This window comes from Salvia miltiorrhiza, chromosome 1 (assembly GCF_028751815.1).
Source record: "Salvia miltiorrhiza cultivar Shanhuang (shh) chromosome 1, IMPLAD_Smil_shh, whole genome shotgun sequence".
In the NCBI taxonomy this organism is placed as follows: Eukaryota; Viridiplantae; Streptophyta; class Magnoliopsida; order Lamiales; family Lamiaceae; genus Salvia; species Salvia miltiorrhiza.
Genome location: NC_080387.1, coordinates 36,048,142 through 36,066,415, shown reverse-complemented (window position 1 = coordinate 36,066,415; position 18,274 = coordinate 36,048,142). Strand labels below are relative to the sequence as shown.

At 31.9% G+C, this 18,274-nt stretch overlaps 1 protein-coding gene across 1 annotated transcript; it reads right to left on the bottom strand.

Moving 5' to 3' along the window:
- Positions 1–10,158: 10,158 nt before the first annotated feature.
- On the bottom strand, positions 10,159–13,127 carry LOC131022933 (transcription factor bHLH62-like). Its single transcript, XM_057952476.1, has 8 exons — positions 11,833–13,127; positions 11,528–11,719; positions 11,374–11,439; positions 11,224–11,292; positions 11,024–11,095; positions 10,745–10,942; positions 10,590–10,665; positions 10,159–10,489 (listed from the first exon to the last, which is right to left on the bottom strand). The coding sequence occupies exons 1-8, from the start codon at positions 12,538–12,540 to the stop codon at positions 10,452–10,454; spliced, it is 1,419 nt and encodes a 472-aa protein (XP_057808459.1). The 5' UTR covers positions 12,541–13,127; the 3' UTR covers positions 10,159–10,451.
- Between the last annotated feature and the right edge of the window lie 5,147 nt (positions 13,128–18,274).

The window sequence follows — 18,274 nt, the reverse complement described above, 5'->3', positions numbered from 1 at the left end:
CATGCGCCAATTTGCCAAGAGTCCATATATACACCTTTTGTTCTGTTTTGTTTTGAGGGACTATTACTATATATACACTTGTTTTTATTTTTGACATGGACCATATATACACTTTAAAAGGGAATAAAATAACCAAATAGAAAAACAAAAATAAACAATTCAAATAGCGTTTGGCCTTTTGGGTAGGATATTTTTGGTTTTGCTACTTCATAATTAGTAAGGTTGTGAAATGTCTTCTTATATTTTGGAGATGATAAAATCTGTTAAAATATTTGGCATATTTTGAAGTTAATAAGAGAATACAAAAAACATATTTAGAATACGATATTGCAGCGGTTGATGTTCTCGATTATGTGCGCATTACATGTGCCACACTAAATTTTGTGGTCGACTTTCGACATATATATGAAGTGATAGTCCATGCTCTCTTACGTATTTAGCTACTCCTAATTCTTGCATTCAACTATACAAATATGAGTTTTTTGGTCCTTGATATTATTTGCTTGATTTTTTCAACATAAATAAAATTGGGTCACACAATTTTTCTTTCTAGTCACTCAAATCCAAAATTGTAATGGAAAGCAGGCATTAATTCAAAATTAAGAAAAGTTAAGATTGTTGAAAGAATTACAATATATTTAGTATGTTGCGCGCATTGCTCGGAGTCGGACTATTGTGTGTTTCTGAAAAAAATAAATGGACAAATTAAATTAAATCACAGCTAGTGTAAATTTTCCTCGTGTTTGGCGTGGATAAGATAAGACCAAACAAATGCATATTCATATTCATTGAAACTGATCACATAAAGAGCAAGCTTGCTTATCCAACTAAGATATTTAATTTTTCTCTCAAAAAAAAGATCTAAGATATATATTTTTCACAAACCTATTCATTTATCACAATAATATATCAATAATAATGAGATTCACCAAAAAAATTATTTTAATTTTTTTAAGTGAAATGATGTAGTTTTCTGTGCGAGTTTTTGTAAGTAGTTTACATGATGATCGAGAAGTAGTTTTTAAATTTGCGTGTAGATTTTTTTTTTTTTATGATCTATATGAATTAATTAAGTGGAAATATGTATTGAGGAGATATAGACAAAAAATTGTGATGGGTAGGGTTAGCTTGACTGCTCATCTTGCGAGTGCATGCATATATATTGTGATTAAGGCACAAAGTGGGCAAACGCAAAGGATTTTGCACAACGAAAAACGACATTCCAACTCTAGATCCACAAACCAAAAATTAATCATTGAATTTTGGATTATGCAAAATACCACTCAACCTTCATTTTGCTTAAGTTTCTATTATTTCATCCAATACATGTTATACTTACCATACAAGTAGTATTATTTTAAGCCAAAATATTACATTTTGTCAGTTAGGGATCATTTCATCAAGTGAGTTAAAGGTGTATATTATACTCCCTCTCCCTCTCCGTTCACGAAACACTTTCCTAAATTTTAAGAAATGGTGAGTGAAGAAGAGTCACATAAATTTTTAAAAAATGATGTTAATTAGTTATGGAGTTATTTTCAAAAGTGGTGGGCTCATTAGTGGCGGTGTGTGTAAATATATGTGAATTGTAAGGATGCTAGTTCATAGGGTTATTTCCAAAATGAATTAGGAAAATATTTCGTGGATAGAGGAAGTATAAAATAAAAATCATTTTCAACCTTTCGAATGCGAAAATTTATTGTGGATTCATGATTTTGCTGGATGAATTTCTTATCAATGTGCAAATATTATAGGTGGCAACAATTAGATCCTTTGAATTCATATTTTTCACGACGAATTTATAAGATAAACATAGTTTGTATCATAACCATTCCTAATCCATTAAATATCAAGAATTATAGTTTTGGGCTTTTGGGTTTCAAATACTCAAAATAAAAATGTGGATTACATGGTAGAAAATGAATAAGACTACTGAAAGGCAATATAAAGCAAAGATTGGAAACGGCAGAATAAGGTGTAATTATGTGACTCAGAACAGTGACAATTTACTTAATTAAACACCAACTTTAGTTACATCCAACCACAATTAAACAAAGTACTTCAATCTTTATTAAGTGCCATGTCTGAATATAAACAGCAATCACTCGTGATAATTCCACACAAATTTTCCCTTATGTTTTGGAAGGGCAAATGCGTCATCGCAAATCAAAATTTGCACTGGCAATATCAACTAATTAGACTGGACTTGCACACGTGTCATTTTCTTTAACCTTTTGCGGATTTTGGAAGCCTTTCTTCCGTTATTAGCTGAAATTTTAGATCAATTAAGACAATTTAACAAAGTCACGTTTCTTTTGTTTTATGTTCTTTCTGGGCTTGAGAACCATTTTTCCATAAACAAAAAGGAGAGAAGGGAAAAAAAACAAAAACAAAGAAAGAAAGAAAGAAAAGCGTTTAACCTTACGATCACATGCCTCATGAAGTGGTTTATTTTCATGACTTAATATTTCTTTTACCATTATCTTCGAGGCAGCGTCGCAGATTTCTCAAACAAATTTGACTCCATTATCACATATAGGCGGGGGCAGGGGCAGATCCAGGAATTGTTACGAGGGAAACTGAATTTGTCAAAGTATGACATTTGAAAGTATTTGCACGGGTTCGATAGCGGTAGCCCCCAAGGCAATTTTTTTTAGCATTGTGTACCGTTCATTGGCGAAAGTATCATTTGTATTTAATAAAAGTGTCATTTATTGTAAATAAAGTATAGAGAATGGTTCAAATGAGATCCCTCATATATGGTGAGATCTTAGATAAATATCAATCATAGGATACTATGACTAATACTCTCTCCGTCCCAGCTTTTAGTATCCAACTTTCATTTTTTGGCCGTCCCACATTTTGGTATCCTTTCTATTTTTAGTAAAAATAGGTAGGGCCCTTACTCCACTTTAATTATTTTAACTCTCACATAAAATGTGGGACCCTTATTCCACTTACAATATATCAATCACTTTATTAAAACCCGTGCCGTTGTCAACTGGATACCAAAAGCCGGGACGGAGGGAGTATTTATTTGGAGGGAGAAAAAATTTAGCTGGATTCGAAACCTGGAGCGAAAATTTTACTAATTTTTTTAATATAATTATTCAATACTATATACTGTTGTATTCATCACTATATACTGACTTATTCATTAGTCTTATATCTCACGAAAAATAACAAATTCACTAGAACCTACTCCTACTCCAATATATATATATGTGTGTGTGTAAAGATAAATTATATTTTGAGATAAAGTGGTATGCTTAATTGATACAAAAGTATTAAATGAGAGATTCAAGAAACAACAAATGTTGTCCCCTCAAATTAGGTTAATAGATACCAATCCCCTATAAGTGAGAGGGAATTTTTTTGCAAGTGCTTTGTAAAACGTATACATGAGTGGCTTTATTCCCTAATTGTGGTGGGTGTGCAGTTGTGCGTGGTAAGAACATGAAAAATGTTTTTTCTTCTCTTTTACTTTCTTTTTCCATATATTAAAATGTGAATATTGTATAAAATTTAAACAGTTGAAGATGAAAATGTCTCGGGTGGATCCAAGATCTAGCAAAGTTTGACTTTATTTCTCTAATTATATTATGCGAAAGACTATTTCGCTTAGAGATGAAGAATTAAATTGAAAGGAAAAGAAAAATCGAAATGGAGAAGAGTGCGTTGCATCCCAGTTCCCACTATACGTCTACTTCGTGTCCAAATTTGAATCTCTAAATTAAATAATTTGAAATAGTTATCATGAGGTAACATTGAAATTCCAATTTTCTCGGATTTTTTTAAAAAAACAATTTAGGAATCGAGAATTAATCATCTATTAGTCTCAGTTTCAAAAATAAAAACATACTATTATATATCAAGCTATTATAGCATAGTACTAGGAATAGGATATGTATTTACCGCTAATGAATAGTTTGATTTTCATATATTCGAAAATTAAGGACTGTTGATATGTTGTTTTTAATTAGTCGGATGCATATGTTGCTATGTTGCATAGGTACGGGGGTGCGGATGCGGGGGCGATACGATACGAGTACGGGGATACGGATTTTTAAAAATTATAGGGTGCGATTCGGCAAGGATACATCTAATTATTAAAATTTTATGATATATAATGCTTATAAACTATATACAATTTACATTTTCTTAAATTAATTCTATGTAATTTACATTTTATTTTACCCAAAAGTTAAGCATTTTCAATTATATAAGTTAATTGAGCAACAATATAACGATTCAAATATTATTAGTCCAATATATAAGTCATAACTGAAAATAAAATTATCAAAATAACATTGTGTAGGCCTTTCGTGCACGAGATACGTGAATTTCGCCTATGGAATTTGCGAATCCGGTTTATTTTTATAAATTGTTTTAAAAGATACGCCACGTGGCGAATCGGGTGCGAATCCGACGAGAATCCGAGAGAATCGCACCCTAAAAGAATCCGATTCGCCGTACATGTTGATTTTTGAAGAATCCGTGCATCATAGATATGTTGTAATATTTGTATTATTATGTATTACATAATATATATATATATATATATATAATATATCTATATATAGAGGTTGATTGTTGTGAAAACTATATTTTATTGATAGATATGAGAACATTGAATTGTACGTATAAATTTACCGTGAAATTAATTGCACTTAAAAAAAATTACGCCTCATGAGATTTGGACTCGAGTGCTGCATCACCCATCAAGATGATACATTCACCGTATATCTTGGGGATTCAAGGGTCAAAAATGGTTCTCGTGTTAATATCTTAATAAAAATCTCATTTGAACATCCTCCTATATACAGGGAATGAGCTAAAACTTAAACTTAGTTTAAATATAAACTAGAAATCATTTTCAACTCTTAAATCGTGTAGATATACGGTGGATTCATCATTTTATTGTATAAATTCATAGTCATGGTTTGAATCCTATAAGGAGCGGAAATTTCAAATTTTGAATTTCCAAATTTTGAATTCATAAATCTTCGCAGCAAATTTATACATATTCTACATAAAATTCATGTGCTCATAATTTGTATTTTAAAAGCGGTACATAGCCTAACCATATAGGATCATATATGGTTCTAGTGAGAACTAATATTTTTGTGAGAACGTGCCAACCATTACAATTAATGCATTCATTGTAAATATTAATGCATCTGCTGTTAAAATTAATGCAATCGAAACAAATATAATTTTTGCTCCCTCCAGAATTCAAACTCAGGTGATGCGTTCATGTTAATCCACCATAGATCTTGATGATCGAATGACTAAAATTATTCTTCGTTCTTATTTTATTTAGTGGTTCTTACTTGAACTTCTTCATATATATATATATAGAGAGAGATAGAGAGAGAGAGATATATATATTTTGTTGAGAATGTTAAATGTATTGAGAATTGAGAATGCATGCAAATACACACGAATAAGTAAATAATTACCACGAATAAATCAATATAACGCATGTATATGCATTCTCGTCTGGGTTCGATCCTTGTAGGGGCGAGATTTTCACCATATTAATTAGATACTACTATTCGTGAGTTGAATTGATTTATTCGCTATTCTCATTTCTCATGAAAAATATAAATCTCACTAAAACCACACTCATATATTTATATATATATGAAAAACCATATTAGTTGATTTTTGTGAGAATTTAGAACCATGATCAAACACATAAAGTAGATGAACAAGAGATAGTTAGATCACAAACAATTATAATACATGAAACAACCATATTAGTTGATTTTCAATCTTGTATATGTGTTATATTTAAGGGAAAAGTAGCAATTTAGCCCCTAAAAGAGACACCTCTATGGCTTATGACCCTACTCATAAGATGTTATTGGTTTACTCCTCTGGGGACGTTCTTCCACGTGCTCAATTCGATGTCCCTTTTACTCGCATACACGTGTAACGATCTCAATTACTCACCTATTATACTCCTCATCAAGGTGTCTAAGTAAAGCTGCAGACCAATAATAGGGCGGACAATTTTGCCCAAATCCAATTTGAATAGTCCCACGACTTGCTATTTTTCACTGCGACATCAGATTGAATATGGGCGAAATTTTCCGCCATGGGACGATCCAGAATCAATCTTGAATTCATGTATTTACTGACAAAAATAAAAATCATGATATGAACTAGAAAATTGGTAAACTTGAGATATTTTCCAGCAATAGCCCCTATATATATATATATATATATATATATATATATATATATATATATATAGGGTTAGGTTATACTAAGAATCCTATCTTTCGTGATAAATAAGAATACTGCACAAATTATTACTTGGGTTCGAATCATGGAGGGAGCGAAAAATTTATCTAATCAATTTAATTATGTTATGCAGTCATTACAAGCAGGTTATGCAACATATACCGGTTTATGCATTCATTCTCATTTCTCACCACATTTATCTATTCTCATTTGATATACAGTATTTGATATATATATATATATATATATATATATGTGTGTGTGTGTGTGTGTGTGTGTGTGGGTGGGTGGGGGGGAGGGGGGAACGAGAGGTACTATGGAAAATGTTATATATTGAGAGAATGAAGAATAACGAATAATAAATTCTAATATAACTCATGAACAGACGTATCTATTTAATACTCTCTCCGTTCCATAAGAGTGTGCATCACTTTTGGTGGCACGTGTTTAATAAAATGTTAGATGAGTGTATTAGGAGTGGAGAAAGTGATCCATTATAAAGTAAGAGTAAAAAATAAGGAGTTAGTGATGAGGTAGTGTTCAAAAATAGCAAATGCGCACTCTTGTGGACGTTCCAAAATAGAAAGAAATGCACTCTTATGGAACGGAGGGAGTAGTATATAGTGTGTAGTACTAATTGTGGACCACACATTTTGTCCATGTGGCACACCAAGATCGTGACACATGTCATAGGGCTTCCAAGGCAAAATCCGCGCAGAGATAAAATCGGAATAAAAATTTTAGATATTAAAAAGATCACTTTTTTATTTTATTTTTTGAAGGTGGCATGTTTTTGATATATAAGTTTGCACACAAAATGCATAACATTGTACATAAAATTGCATTGTATTTTGCAACCGATCATGTATTTCTCGCCACTCCACCCACTCTCTTAGTCTATTTTTTTTTAAGTTGAAATATTTTTGATGCGTAAGTTTATATACAAAAATTAATGCATTGCATTTTGCAACCGATCAGGTATTTCTCGCCACCTCCCTTCTCTCGTCAATTCTTTTTTTTCTTTCTCAAGCTAACCCCTCCCTCTTCCATCCGTCTGAAGACTCTGAACTATGCATTAAATGCATATATTTTGTATTTTAATGTTATGCATATTTGTGTGTATATATACATATTTTTATGTGTAAGATTATGCAAAAAAAAAAAATGACTCCCCATCTATGGTTTGGACCATTTAAAAAATGCATGCATTTTTATATACAAATATATAAATATAATATATATAATATATATATATATATATATATATATATATATATATATATATATATTGGTGTGCAAACTTGTGTATGAAAAAACATGTCAATTAAAAAAAAATTCCAATGGGCACCTTGACTTTATACTCATAAGATGTGTCTAGTTTTCTTTTCCAATGGGCTACGAACACAATAACCAAACCTACAAGCTAAGAGAAAATACATTTAGTAATAGTATACATTAAACAACATATATAAAAGCTAAAATAGTGAAATCTATCAGATTAAAAGGAAATGATGTGCAAAAATATAAAAACAGTACCATATTCGACTCAAGTTGATTTTCTTTCTTTAATTATGTTTCAATAATCTGAATCTAAAATTTAATCAAGTACATTATTCATCCAATAATAGAGCCCCATTCTGTAATATGTATATTTCTTTGTATTTATACTAAAAAAAATTCGTTGAATTTCAACTGCTGCCACACTTTTAAAAGCATATTATGCATAATAACTTTTAATCCAGCTTATTACAAAGATTATTATAAGCAAAATCTGCCGACATTTTGTCGCGTAGGTGGATTAGAAAATTGCTAATCAGACATGGACTCCATTATTTGATAAGCCCTTTGCTGTTCCATAATCATTATGGTAATTATAAATAAAAATATTTGTACCTTTATTTTTAATGATGGTCACCCATCAATTAATTTTATATACATTACATCTAATGCAAAAAATCTAACCTAAAACTAAAATTAGCTAGATTATATATACGGCAAATCAGTTATATCTGCAATAATTAAATACTTTGAATCAAGAAAAAAGTAATCAAATATAGAAAAAGGTGTGCTTTTATAAGTGGAAGACAAGTCCATTTCACCATTTATTTTTCATAGTAATTTGAGAACATTAAAGTTACAATTCTTTTTTTTTTTTTTTGTTTAACTTGAAAATGCCTGCTAACCTGAGAAGTTGAAATCTAAACTTGCTATTACTACAATTACTTTGGACAAGATTAGATATAATTGGTTATTCTGATAATACTTTGTGGTCTAAAAAAAGGAGAGAAAATAAATTGTGGTAGCCTATAGTTTTTAAATCATGATTCAAGCTTAAATACCATATTACTAGGTAATGGGGAATGTACTCTTTTTTTTTATTCTTCTTTTGTAAACAGTAGCATCATAGAGGTTGCAATTTAATGATGATTAAATAAGGTTAATGATTTCGTACGAAGGGATTCATTAGCCATTAATTACCTTAACTGTTTTATTTAAATTCAACTAATTCTTAAAACTTTTAAAAAATTAAATTCCCCTCTCCTTTATGTTTCTACAAACTATACTAAAGAGTGGCAAATTTTACGTATAGATTATAATCGAGCGATGAGATCAGATCAACTTTACCAACTAGACCACCTCAGCTCGACTGGCTAAATTAGCATAAGGTTGCTTAGACAAGAAGAGAAGGTCCAAGGGCAAAATAGGCATCACAGTAAGAAAAGAAAGGGAAAAAGGTTATATAAATTAACCGACTACCGTTGCACATTTCCTAGCATGATTGTGTATTGTTTACTATTTTCAGGAGACAGGTCTATAATCAACCAAAACTCCTTTTTTAAACTAATATATTATATTTAATAATATTATTTATCTTAACGCTTATGTGCAAAAGAGATCATTTTTAAAGAATCTTTCAGATAATTAACTCACTGTCATCAATAATGGAACCCTCACTCAATATTATAACTAAAGGCTGCAAACGCAGAAATCTTTTTTGTAAAATCTTTAAATTATTATTATTATTAATTTTTCACTAACCACCTCTCGTCAAATGATTAATCTATCCTTTAAGAGCATCTTTTCATACCTCCCCTCTATTTAAAAAACTCTCAAAATGAACTCCCACTACTTAACCTTTTCCTCCTTTTCCTTCATTTCTTTTTTGTCAATATCATTATTTATTTATAATCATCCAATTTTCTTTTAATCCCTGATTCATTGGGTTTAGTCAGAAATTCACCATTTGCCAACCTGGATCTCTCTCTCTTTCTCTCTCTCCACTGTGTAAATATACATCGTATACAATACTTAGGGTAAGTACATATTAACAAACGTCCTACTTAAAAAAATAAAAGAATAAAATAACTCCAAACAAGGAACACTAATAATATCAAATATAATTTTATTAGGTGTAGCATTTACGAGATCATGCAATAGATATATATTTTTTTGTTATATTTGAGGTGGGGAAGCTTCTTCAGTTTATGGTTAACCTGTAGAAATTTGCAGGCCCCTCTTCCTAGAAATGTGCCAGATTTTATTATGATTGATTCCAACCAAAGATTAATTGGAGTCATTATTATTTGTATTAAGACTTTGAAATATGAGAAAAGGTGCTTCCTCCTCTGACAGCTGGTTACAACATAAGTAACAATCATAACCACCAGATTTTTTTTGGATTTAATTACTGTACAATTTGACCTAAGTATGCAATAAAACACATTAATTGAAAATCACAAGATTGATTTTGATAACACAAAGCACAATTAAATTAACAAAGTCAATTGATAAAACGGAAGAAACTTCTTTCATATCCGATTTTGAGACTATTACATACACGCCTACAGATATATAGCTGTCGCAATTCGTTACGAGACAAGAAAATAAAATTGTAAGAAGCGTGAATTTCTCATTCTCCCGCAAACTAATTAATATAGTATAATCATTAATTACATCCTATATATTACAATTTTTTGGTGCTGTGAACCAAGACTTGCACCAGAAAAAAAAAATAAAGGAAAAGGGAAAAAGGGCTCTAAACAAAAAAAGAAGAATTACATAATTTTGTAAATAATAACAAAAACCCCTCAAAATAAGGAAAAAGAAAAGAAAAGATTCTTGGATTGGTTGTAAGAATTGATTAAAAATCCATCTCAGTTATATACAGCAGGGCTTGTTCTTCCAGGAATCATGAGCTGTCATAGCTCAACTTTCATGTTTGAGGTTTGATTTTGAACTGCAAACGATAAGAAAGAAAGAAAGAAAAAAACATTAAAATTTGCCACTGTAAATATTTATTTTACTGCCACAGTTAATTGATTAGTAGTATTAATTACCTGGGAAGTGAACAGAATTCTGGATAAACCCCATTTGGACAATGCTGTGCAGATCATCTTCAGTGAATGCTGGAAACTGCTTAGACATAATTAGATCGTGAAATTAGGTAAGTTAATTATTTTTGATTAATTAAAAATGAAGAATCTTTTTTTACCTGGGGCAAATTTTCGGCGAATCCATCAACAGAAGGCATCTGAATCCCTAAGCTAGCATCTAGGGGGAGAGGGTCCACGCTTGAGATGATTGTACCATGAAGCTGTTGGTGTTGTACATTCTGGTGATGGTAGAATGCTGGTGCAGAGGAATCCAAAGGGTACATTTGTTGTTGTGGTAGACTCGTGCTCTGATACATCTGCGAATCGAAAATTGGTTGGACCCATCAAATCATTTCTCAAAGAATTCAAGCAACAGTTTTAGAGAGAGAGAGGCTCACGTCTTTGGAGAGAAGGCTTTCCATGTTGAAATCAAGTTCCGGATTCACTGATGCCAACTTCATTGACAAGAACTGTCGAGAAACATTAAACAAACACCAAAATTAGTCAATAAAAATAAATAAAAACAAAGATAGGGCTAATCTTCCTGACACCGACAGCTTTTGAATTTTAACGTTGGTTTTGAATCAGTTTTAATTACCTCAACCTGTCGCTGCAATGACTGCACGTAATTTATGATTTCGTCCAGCATCAGTGCTTTTCCAGTCACCTGAAAAAATGATTATTTCAATCATCTTGTTTTTTTTTTTTACCGTCTCCTAAAACGAAGGGTAAAATAATTTGTACGAACCTTATTGCAACCTGGTACGAGATCTTGGAGAAGCTTCATTCTCTCACTAATTTTCTCTCTCCTCACCTAATAATAAGAAATCGGACTCTATTAATTAAAATCATGAAAAAATGAGGGGAGGGGGAAAAAAGTCGGAATTTTACTATCTTTTTACCCTTTCTGCTAAACTATGGCTGTCAGTGGCTTGGCCCCTTCTGGCTCGGACATGAATGTAATCCTTCGGTGGCTCCGGCGGCTTTTGATTCGCCTTATTTTCGTCCGCCTTATTATTACATTCTTCCTCATTTTCCGAATTCTCCGTTTGCTTCGACCGCTTCGAGTTTCCGTCGTCGTCGCCTTCGCCTCCCTAAAAAATCGACTTCAAATTCGATCAATATTTTCTAGGTCCAAATATTCAACAGTCTAGTGTAGAGAAAGTTGATTGGATTAACTGGATATGAATATGAATTTAATTTTAACCTTAGCTGAATTCGATTTGTCGTCCTTGTTTTTGCCTCTGGAAGCCGCCTTTCTCTTCCGAGAATTCATCTCATTCTTCGAGCCGGTTTCGCCGCTCGGAATCTGCTCGGAGACGGAGGATTCCTCGTTGGAGCTGGCGCCGAATTTCCTCTCGGCGGGCCGCATTTCGAGGACCGGCTTAATCCGGCTCGGCGGCGGCGATCTGTTCAGCGACGGGCTGCTCGCGACGCGCGGCAGCTTCGGCTCCGGGTTCGATCCACGCATCGGCTCGGCCTGGCTCGGCTGCGGGTGCTGCGTCGACGTTCTCCCGTTGAAGCTGCGGCTGCCGAAGCAGGAGAACTTTGCGGCCCGCTCCGCGAAGCCCGGATCGGCGGCGAGCGACGGCAGCGGCGGCGGAGTGGAGGTGGTGGCCAGATTGGGGAGGTTAATCTGATCGAGAAGCGGCAAGTTCAGCGTGGGTGAAAGGCGGTCGGCGGCGCCGCCCAGCTTCCCGATGAGCTGGCGGAGGGCGAAACCGTCGGCGTTGGTGGTGGTGGTGGTGGTGGTGGTGGCCATTGAGGTCCAAGATGAGTCAAATTGGTGATGATCCATGGCGGAATTAGGGTTCAAGAAGGATTGATCAGAGCTCCATGGAATTGGCATTGAGGTTTCAAAGTGGAGTGGTTGAGGTGGTGGAATTCCAGCATTCATAAAGTAATCTTTATCCATTTTTTCAAGATTCTTAGAGCCCAGAGATAAAAATATAATCTTTTCCTTTTCCCACCACCAGGAAGTGAAAAATTTGATGAGTTTTCCCCTTTCCTTTTCAAGGCTGTGGTGTGTTAATGTTCTTCTTCTTCTTCTTCTTCTTCAAAGACACGCATACACGTACAAAACACACATGTATAAATATCTAGAGAAATTGAAGAGGAAGGTTGAGGGGAAGGGGAAGGGGAATGAAGGGTGGTGATCAAGTTATATAGCACAAATGGAAAATATTTATTTTGACCTTTACTATATTATAATGCAAAAACACACACACGCAACAACAACAACACAACCTCATACAAAACAATTATGCATATGTATTTATATTTATATTTAATTTATACTCCCTTTATTTTTTGCAAGTGTTAAGTCATTAAATTACATGTACCAAAAAAATTGTGGAATTTTACTTTTGAAACCTTATTAATTACTATGATAAAGACATACATACATGATACAACTAATCATCAAATTAGATTTGACACGATTGAGATTTTTGTTGGAAATTTGATGTACTTACTAATTTATGATCTAGTATGTACAAAAGGAAAACTTTATTCTGGATTTCAATAATTTTTATGAAAAAGAAAATTGCTTCTCTAGGAGGGTCTCTTAGCACCTTCTTTTTTCATCTCGTTGTAGTATTTCACGAAAATTTGTCAAGTCAAGAAAGAAGGAAATTAATAAAATAAGACTATTCAAACACATAACGAAAAACACAATATACGAAGAGAATTGAAAGCCTTATGATACTTAAAACAAAAACACCGAAAGGGGTGAGGGATTAGGCAGACCTCCAACTTATAAATAAATTATCAATAAGTGTCCTATACAAGATATTGCTCAAAAGTGACAACGCCCATCAGAAACAACAAGGAGAAACATAAAATAAACCGAACAAAAACATAAAGAGATGTAATCCAAAAATGGCTACATCCAGAAGACAAATGAAACGAAATCAGAAAGGAAACAAGCCAAAGCAAACTAGCTATCAACATGAAAGCATGATGCTTTGTTTGAAACAAATTAGAATTCTCACTCACAAAATTTAAAATGAAACATTTATTACAAAAAAAAAGAAATATATCAAAATAGGAGTAGGACCCGTTATCCGATCAAAAAAAAAAGGAGTAGGACCCGTTATAAGAAAACAGAGTGGGTATATGTATATATATTTAATTAATTAAAAAAGAATATTGAGTGAGCATTGCAGCCGTTAAAAGCGGGGGAAGAAGTAGGAAGGGTTAAATGCCGGGCCTTGAACGTCAAAACACCAAACTCTCCACCACTTTCTTGAAATTACCACTTTTTCAAGAAATTGCAAATTGTGTTTTTATTGAATCGGGATTTAGAGATAAATTTAAAGATTTTTGTGATAATGCTTTTGTCTCAAAAGAATTGCTTCTAGCTTGGTGGTGGTATAGAGATCACGAATGTTGCGTTTTGAGACTTTCACAATTTGTGGGCGCTTCTTCTTTTAAGGACTTCTACCTTTTTCCTAAAAAAACATACTATAGTTTGTCGGTTTTAAAATAATTAAAACCCATCATCTACTCATAGCAAGCATAATATGCCCATTATTAATATGACAATTTTAATTAGAAAAGAGAATTAACATATCTTACTCTAATTAAAATTATTTTACTCTAATCAAAATTATCACATTAGTGATGAACACGTTATGCTTGCTCACATGCCACAAGGATAGGCAATCGTTTCTGATAAAATAATATGCAAATTTGACACTTTAGTGATTTTATTTATTTCAAAAAGGGTCTCTTTCCCAACGATTGCTTTTGTCTTCTTTTTTCACAGTGAAATTGATCACCAATAATTGGTTTTGCAGCATACTTTCTGCTTTATTTTATTCAAATTATTCTATGATGAAAAAAAAATAGACGGCCCCCAAAATTCAAAACATTCTCCTCAATTTCATAGAGAATTTACATGTGATACTATAATACTAGTATTTTTTTTTTTATCTCGCATTATAAATATACGTAGTGATAACTGATAATATTACTGTTTCTATATATGTGATGTGTCATATTAACACAATATTAATCTAAGTTAAAGAACGAGGTGAAAACTTTCAAGAAAAAAAGATTGAGAAATAATTTTTTTATTGTTTACTATTGGGAAAATTTGTAACTTTGTTGCTAAAAAGCCTTCTAGATTGGGAACAGCCAGAGGCAGGGTGTCAAAATAGGTTTGCTGCTAAGTCCGAGAGAGGGAAGCACAAATTATACTACTTCAATAAAAAAAATTTTACTAAAAAATATAACGGAAATAGATGGTAAAATACTCCATAAAAAGAGAAAAAAACAAAGATTTTGTGAAAGTTTTGTTCGGATATTGAAATTCCACTTTATGGATTTTGTAGAATCTTTTACATTTAAATAGAAATGTAATTGGGCCCTTTTAAAAATGACCCAATTTTAATTTACATTTATAAGAAATATTGGAAAAAAAGTAGTAATTTCCATTTCGTACAGAAAAACTATTATCAAGATTATCACTATTACAAGTAGAATTAGTTTAGCAAATTGATGAAAACTTTGCAGAATTTAATTAACCACACCAAGTTAAACTAAACTTATGTCCATTCTCATTAAATAAAAAATGTTTAAAAAAATAAGAAACTTTTGATAATACATGTAACTAACTTGTGCTGTTTTTGTGGAAGTAGTAAGTTCCATGATATCATGATTGATGACATGCTTACGTTACTCGCCCTGGAAAGAGTAGTTAGAAATGAGGAATTACTTTTTTCTTTTTTTAATTTACTATTGTTCTTGTTCTCATAAAAAAATACAAATGATTAGAGGAATAAATAGCCCCCAATGTAGATCCGATGATGTTATGACAGTTTTTTGATTATTTTCCTATTTTCGAATGAGCAGTGCTAAGGGGGCTGAAGCCCCTCCAAATTCAAAGTTTTTTTTTTTAAAAAAAAATTATTATTATTATTATTATTATTATTATTATTATTATTATTATTATTATTATTATTATTATTATTATTATATATGAGAGAACATACTATATTGTTTTAAGAATAATAATTATCCAATTCCACGCTAATTGTTTAACATTTTATGGTGATTTATTATATTAATTTGATTAGTTTATGTTATTTTTGTCTTTTTCAATTTCTTAGTTAATTTTCAATATTAAGTTTGAGCCAATCCTCTCTCGTTAAAGTAATGTATTATGAAATATTAATAATAAAAACTAGTAGTGTTTATTTTTGTAGAAGATGTAACATCTTTTTTTTTAAAAGCACATGAAGGTAGTTCTTTATGTGCTTTCAATGTACCTTTTGTTGAATCAGTAAAAAAAGAAAAAAATATTTATAATAGTAAGTGATTGTGTTCTAATCCTAAGTTTAATAAAATTTTAAGGACACATAAATTAATTGTACAAGACTGCCTAAAAAACTTTGGCTGGAGGCGATAGCCCGAATCCCCGCCCAAGATTAACAAGTTCAACCTCCGTATCGATGAACTTTAGATCAGATCCTACGAATAATTGTCTTCCACCGTCAAAACTTGCATTCTTTCTACATCTTTTACCACTTAAATATGTCATATTTACAATTACATGCAATAAAATAACTATATACTAAACATTAACAAATTTAGCTCTATATGAGTACATGCCAGCATCCTCAAAAATTCACCTGCCAGTAATTTTGAAAAAGAAACCACGTAGAATTTACCCACGTTTAGCCAAGGCAGGATCAAAAGTTGAAACTAAACAGGTTACTAAAAAAGAAATCAATTTCTTTTGAAGTTCGAGAATCTTTCTGCTTTTTCATTCCAAAGAAAAGTATTAGTAATATTATTTATTTAATATTCCTAGAAATCGAAGAAGCTGGCCTGCAGAAATTTGGGCCTCGATGTTCACATAATTTTCGCAGCTTTTGATTCGGCCACAGCCCACTAATTTCAGTGGCCATTTGCAGTTTTTATATTTCTCAATGATTGGAGTCAACAGAAGTTGTCGCTTGGAATTAAAGTCAAAGGTTGTTAAAAAATTTATTAGCCGGTTATTTATTTACTACTCACCTTAGTACTCCTCCTACCCTCCAAATAAAATTGAGTTGCATTTCTTTTTTGAACGTCTCAACAAAGTTGAATCATTTTTCTTTTTAAAATAAATTAAAATTATTAATTATATTTTATTTTTTCAATACATTATCCTCTCTTTCATTTTATTTTTTCACTAAAGACTATCTCTTTAAATCTCGTGTCCAAAAGAAACGTAATCAACTTCGCTAGAACGGAGGGACTATTACTTTAAATAAGGATAATATTCTGTACAAAAATATAATATAAATAATACAATAAAATAATTAAATTTTATTTATATTTAAAAAAATAAATCAAATAAATCAAATTTATTCATATTTAACTAGTTTGTGAGTTGGCCACTGTGTGGCTTCATAGTAAAAATTTTATTTAAATATTAGTGAACTTTAATGTAATTTAATTTTGCTAACCAAATTGGATTATCATGCAGTTTACTTATCAAAATGTCTTTATTTTCGACTAAAATTTCATATAATTAACTGAAATCGATTTTGTTATGACAGCAAAAATTCAATAGAACCAACGTTAGCACTAAATTGACAGAAACCCAACTTATTAAGTTGGATCAAAATTCCGCTTCAAAAAAAGTTGGATCAAAATTCAATTCATTAGTAAAATCAGATTTATGTGTGTAAAATTAAAAGTTGATCAAAATTCAATAATTTACATACCATTATGCTTTTCAAATAATACTATTTTTCTCTTTCTTTTTCATATATATATATATATATATGAAAATTTTAGCAGGGTGGAAAAACGTTAACGTGTTTTGAGCAGGTCAATGATTGCAATAAATTCTAACCTGTGTCCGGCTAAATCGGGTTTGGTCGGATTCCCATGGTAAAAGGAAAATAATGAATTTACTTACTTATGTTTTTCTATAAAATTAAATTTCCAGACGGTGTATGTGTAAATGTGTGGACAATTAACATCTTACTTTTATTAAAACTAAAAATTGGTTGACTATATGGTGGCCTACTCGATGCAGAAATAAAATTCATCGGTAATAATTAATTACTTTTTAAAATTGAATCTAGTCGTATGAGATTCATTTAATGTAGTCTGATACGCGCGGGGGATAGTTTTTTTTTTTTTTTTTTTTTGGAGAAGAAAAGGAAGCAACTTCATTGAAACGATACCAGCAGTACCAAAGAAGAACAAAGGGGAGAGAAACAGAAGAGAAAAGGAGAACAAAAAAAAAAAAAAAAACAAACTCAAACAACCGGCCACTCAAGACTCTCCAGATGTTGCTGCGTTGAACCAACTCCTGAAGTCCTCGGGTGATTTCTGCACATTATGGATCGTCATCCAACTCCATAATCTCGACTTAAGCTCAACAATCATCTTATTACTATTCCACTCGCCTTGCTGGAATTTGCACTCATTTCTCAATTTCCAGATACTCCAAATAACTCCAGACCACACACCAAGCGGGAAACGTTTTTCTTTCTTACAACCAAGATTGATGAAGGCATTAATTAAAATGGTTTTTTACCTTACACTGAAGTGCCGTTTGCTTGCCAAGAGCGACAACCTCGCTCCACAGTTGATAGACCTTTTCACAACTAAAGAACAGGTGATCAGCCGTCTCAATCGTCGCC

Coding starts and splice junctions, on each gene's coding strand:
- LOC131022933 (XM_057952476.1), bottom strand. CDS start 12,540: ATGGATAAAGATTACTTTATGAATGCTGGAATTCCACCACCTCAACCA. Junction 11,440..11,527: donor GCCATAGTTTAGCAGAAAGG/GTAAAAAGATAG, acceptor TCTTATTATTAG/GTGAGGAGAGAGAAAATTAG. Junction 11,096..11,223: donor CATTGCAGCGACAGGTTGAG/GTAATTAAAACT, acceptor GTTTCTCGACAG/TTCTTGTCAATGAAGTTGGC.